Consider the following 4,815-nt stretch of genomic DNA (forward strand, 5'->3'; position numbering starts at 1 on the left):
ACAGTTTGGAATAGTTCAGGCTGTTCAACTCACAACCCAGTGCATTCTGGTAAATGTAGTCCTGCTTCTCTTAAAGGCAAGAATGGTACCTGAGACAGGTAAAACTTAGCAGAGTGCATTGGGCTGTGAGTTGAAAAGCCTGAACTGTTCCCAGATTGTCCTGCAGAACGCAGAGACATATGGTCACCTTACCCCTACATTGACCAGCCCAATGGCAGTCTGTTCCAGCTTTGCTTAAATAATTCCACCACAGCCTAAAGATGTATCATTCAATGAGTTAGTCAGATGTGTAACTACTTCAGTTTGGAATTTAGGGCATGGTTGGAATAAAGACCTCTTGAAGGACCATGGTTGCCTGCTCTTTGTTGGAGGTCATTTCTGTGATGCTGGTGTACAACCATGCTATGGAGCTCCGAACCCTGTTGCACAGCACTTTATAGTGATGGCGTGTATAAATCTGGGAAGCAGCTTCAGTCTGCATAGTTACAGTCCATGATGGGGCTGACATGCATTTGTTGGTATAGTTCAGGGCAGTCCTTCCCAGCCTAATACATTAAGGCTCTCAGTACACCAGGACCACGCCTTGTCTGGCAAGAGACCGCACTGTGTCACATCACAAGCTAAACCTCACTGTGCTGCATTTGAGCATCAGTGTCCACAAATGAAATATTGTATGCAGATTAGTTTGATACTGTTTTATAAAAGTAACAGTTTAGTACCAGATTGAATTTTCTGTTAAATAATATATATATATTTTTTTTAAATGTTTTTTGTTTTTGTATCTGCAGATTCAATAGATGAGAGAATCAACGAGCAAGCAGGACTTGTCCTACGTGGGTGAGCAGGTCATTTAATATTGTGATCTAACATCTTTTGAAAGCATATGACTTTTTTTCCTCCCTAAAAAGCCTGTTCAGCTAATGCCAATAGCTGTGTGAATCTGTGACTGTTAAGAACAAAAATGACATAAGAAAAGTTATCTGGTTGATCTGTTGCGTCTGTACAGTTACACTGTACTGTATATTAAATCATGACTTTCAGTTTGCACTATACAGCTGATACTTTTAAACCTCAGAAGTAGACATGTTTACTGCTGGAGCAAGGCTCTTATACTTGCTTAACTGCCTCCAACTATGCATTTAGCTTCAACTCTGACATACACAAACATACCATGCCTTTAAGATCTTTATAACATTGTTAACTGTATTGTTGTTAAGCTAACCTGTATAGTTAGATTTTCGGCAAAGAAGCATATGTGTACAAGAAATCTAAAACACACAAGTAGCAAAGAAAGAAGTGTGCTTTTAGAATGTGATATACGATGTTAAAGTATGCACAGTGTTATTTTTTTCAATTAGATTTTTCACTGTCTGCAATAATGCATTGCTTTTGATTGTAATGTAATCTGAATGGATCTAGGAGGTTGAGCAGTGAGTTGATGTACTAGCCTTTCACCTCTCTAGGCCAAGGTTTGTAAGTGAAGTTAGATTGCTGCTCTGAACTAAGCCCTCAATCAACTGTCGTCCACAACTTAAAACAGCAATTCAAACAAATGCCAATGCAAAGACTATTTCAGTCTCCATTCCCGCTAATGCAGCATGTCCCTGATTAACAATAAAACAAGCAGCAAGAAAAAACTGTATGGTTACAGAAAGAAAATAGATTTTTAATGCAATTTTTGATTTTTGATTTTAAACTGTGTGCTTTCTTTTCATAGATACATTGTGCAGGCAGCCCATGAAGACGACCCAGATGTCCTGTTGAGCCAAGAAGATTTGGGTGGAAGTCAAAGTGAAAGCCGGGACCCCGAAGTGAAGGAGATTGTCAGAAATTTAATTCAAATAGGAGACGAGCTCAATAGGAATGCTGAACTTGAGTAGTAAGTAACAAGCATATGTACAAAATACCAAATTCTGCTTTTTGAACTTTGGAGAGCCTGTTCATTTTGGGGTAGTAGCTGTTTTAAACTACTGCACCAGCACAATCTTGCCTGCGAAAACCTCATAGTGAAACCAACTGTTAGTAACGTTTGATTGGGAAATGCCTTGGCCAAACCCAGCTGATCTGTTGTCAAACTAATATCATGCGTCCGTGGTCTTACATGTGTTTGCGTGGATGTGGAACTGTAAATAGGAAGTGTAAGTGATTCACTGCTTGCTGTATACACTCTATATAAGTGGTTTTCAACCTTTTCATCTCAAGTACCAGCGATTCCACCAGGGACCATCAGGTGTACCAGTAACCAGTGTGCAATCTTAAACGGCTGTTGTAAAACAGAGACCTACCCCACCACAACCGGTTTTCTCACTGAAAATGTGACGGCATCATCAAATTATTTTGACAGCACTGAGTGACTGCTTTGGTTCCCCATCAGTAACTTTGAAAGTTCACAACAAATACCTCTCATCATAATTTGTAATTTCACTGTGATTCAGTGATACAAACAGATTGACGCATTAGGACAGAGCGATTGAGGGAGTATTGTGGTTGAGGAATGGTGTCGTCATAAAGAACAACTGCTGCTTGTAAGCTTGTCATGTACCAGTACTATTACTCTTACCACAGGTTGAAAACCACTGCTCTGTATCATCTGGTAAATGCCTATATGCCTAAAAAAGAAAGCCATCTCCAACTCTTGCTTACATATTGTGTACATAGTACAATCATCTAAAAACTGAACAAGTCCAGTTTTCAAACCTATTTTTAACATCAATCTTCTTAGCATATTAGAATAGCGATATATGCATTGTTAAGTGATATGGAATTAGTCATAGGTTAGACTGCCAAACATGTGAATGTTGATGAGCACAGAGCCCGCCATTTTTGTGTTTTTTAAATCCCATTTTAATCATGTTGTTTACCTCAGAAAGTTTTAAGGCTGTTTCAGTTTAAACATTGCTGTCGTACAAGTACTGCAGATCCAAACAATACAGCTCGCAGTGCCTCAGATTGGTAACCAGCCTTGTAGGAGTGCAAAGGCAATGTCTGTGTTTGGAATATTTGAAGTCTTACGCTTTTTGTTGACAGGTTTCTGACTTTTAACAAAATCTACTCTTCCAACCCCCCCCCCCAACAGCCTGATTGATCACATCCAGCTTGACTCGGCAGATTTATTCTATGTTGTGGCCGAGAAGATTTTCGAAAATGGTATTAATTGGGGAAGAGTCGTTGCCCTTTTTCATTTTGCTTACAAACTTATATATAAGGTATGTGTTTGGTTATTTAATGCTTTCAATGTGTAGTACTGGACTAAAGTCCATTAAAATGAATAAAAAATTTTAAATACTTTTTTGTGTAGTGCAGTAAATCTACTTATAACAGGAGAGCAGTGACAAGTCAATAGAACAGGCAAGCAAGAATATACCAATAAAAAAGCATATATGTATATATTTTCATTATAGGTTAATAAATTGTGTTACAATAAGAGACATCCTACACATTATGTATAAACTTATTATGAATCACAAAAATGAAGATTGTACTCACAAACTGCTATTAAAAATAAAACATTTTACATATTTAATTTACTTTAGAATTAGGCTGCATGGTGTATGCATGGGGTGATCTCTATACACAGGATACAATCCTAACAGTGATTTCTCATTAGATTTTTTATAAAGCAAAACAAATGGACATCTTGGGCCTCCAAGAGAATGATTGAGGACTATTGGTTATTTAACTGAGTTCACAAACCGAAATTGATAATTCCATTATTTTTACATTGCTATACAGGCAGTAACTACAAACTGCAGGGACATAATAAGTAAGATCATGGACTGGGCATTGAATTTCTTCAGGCGGCATGTATCACAGTGGATCAGAGAGCAAGGAGGATGGGTGAGTTATACTTTTCCTTCCCCCTTCCTTTTTGCTCACATGCATGGCAGGATTTCTGGAAACTGTAACTTGTGGGGGTGTCTTTTTGGTTTCAAATGCAGACATGCTTATTAAAGGAAGCAATATTTTTGCACACTTCAAAGCTTCTGGGGGTATCAAGTACATTGTGGCCAGTTGCACTGAAGCACAGTGATGCAAGCAAATAAGATTTCTGCAACATATGGCCCTTCCTATGGATGGTGTAGTTGCTTTAAAGGACAGACTGTATAGAATGCAATATGTAGAAAATTTGGAACTGTGAAAAAAAGCATATCCACAATTTGCATTAATAGTTCTGTACTATACTGTATTTTATTCAAAGGGTTTAAATCACAGTGGCTATGAGTTTGGTTTTTTTTTTTTTTTTTTTTTAAATCAGGATAATTGTGTTTAACTTCTAATTTTGTCTTTTCTTTTTGTAGGAAACTGTCCAGTATTATATCCAAAATCTTAAATGGCACAATGTGGCAATATTTGTAGCTGGTGTTCTCACAGGTGCCTTGGCTTACTGGAAGATGACATAAATAAGCTGCAGTTCTGTTTATACAGTGGAACATGTATAAGCCTCTCTGTGTGAATGACTGTATTGCACTCCAGTCTTCCAAGCCAGTAAAATCATGTAAATGTGGCTCAATGTTATGCAAATGGAAGTATCTCCGATTTCTGCAAAGAACTAAGTTAATAAACACATTTTGAGATAAAGGTGTATAGTTTTACATATAAATCTGTCATTTTTTATTATTATATATATATATATATATATATATATATATATATATATATATATATATATATATATGTGTGATGTTTCTCATCAGCAGGGACAGAGAAAATGAATGGAGCAAAATACAGAGAAGTCCTTGAGGAAAACCTGCTGCTCTCTGCAAGAAAGCTGAAACTGGGACAGAAGTTCACCTTTCAGCATGACAACAACCCAAA

At 37.2% G+C, this 4,815-nt stretch overlaps 1 protein-coding gene across 1 annotated transcript; it reads left to right on the top strand.

The window, feature by feature from the left end:
- The first annotated feature begins 731 nt into the window (after positions 1 to 731).
- Positions 732 to 4,585, top strand: LOC121329741 (apoptosis regulator BAX-like). Its single transcript, XM_041275477.1, has 5 exons — positions 732 to 837; positions 1,718 to 1,879; positions 3,077 to 3,206; positions 3,733 to 3,837; positions 4,299 to 4,585. Exons 1-5 carry the CDS (start codon positions 764 to 766, stop codon positions 4,398 to 4,400), a joined length of 573 nt encoding a protein of 190 aa, XP_041131411.1. The 5' UTR covers positions 732 to 763; the 3' UTR covers positions 4,401 to 4,585.
- The last annotated feature ends 230 nt before the right edge of the window (positions 4,586 to 4,815 follow it).

Source organism: Polyodon spathula, chromosome 17 (genome assembly GCF_017654505.1).
Source record: "Polyodon spathula isolate WHYD16114869_AA chromosome 17, ASM1765450v1, whole genome shotgun sequence".
Classification (NCBI taxonomy): domain Eukaryota; kingdom Metazoa; phylum Chordata; class Actinopteri; order Acipenseriformes; family Polyodontidae; genus Polyodon; species Polyodon spathula.

Bases quoted from the DNA above. Each gene is read 5' to 3' on its own strand.
- LOC121329741 (XM_041275477.1), top strand. From the start codon at position 764: ATGTTTTTTGTTTTTGTATCTGCAGATTCAATAGATGAGAGAATCAAC. The intron at 1,880-3,076 runs GTAAGTAACAAG...CCCCCCCAACAG, and splicing joins AGGAATGCTGAACTTGAGTA to CCTGATTGATCACATCCAGC. The intron at 3,207-3,732 runs GTATGTGTTTGG...ATTGCTATACAG, and splicing joins CTTACAAACTTATATATAAG to GCAGTAACTACAAACTGCAG.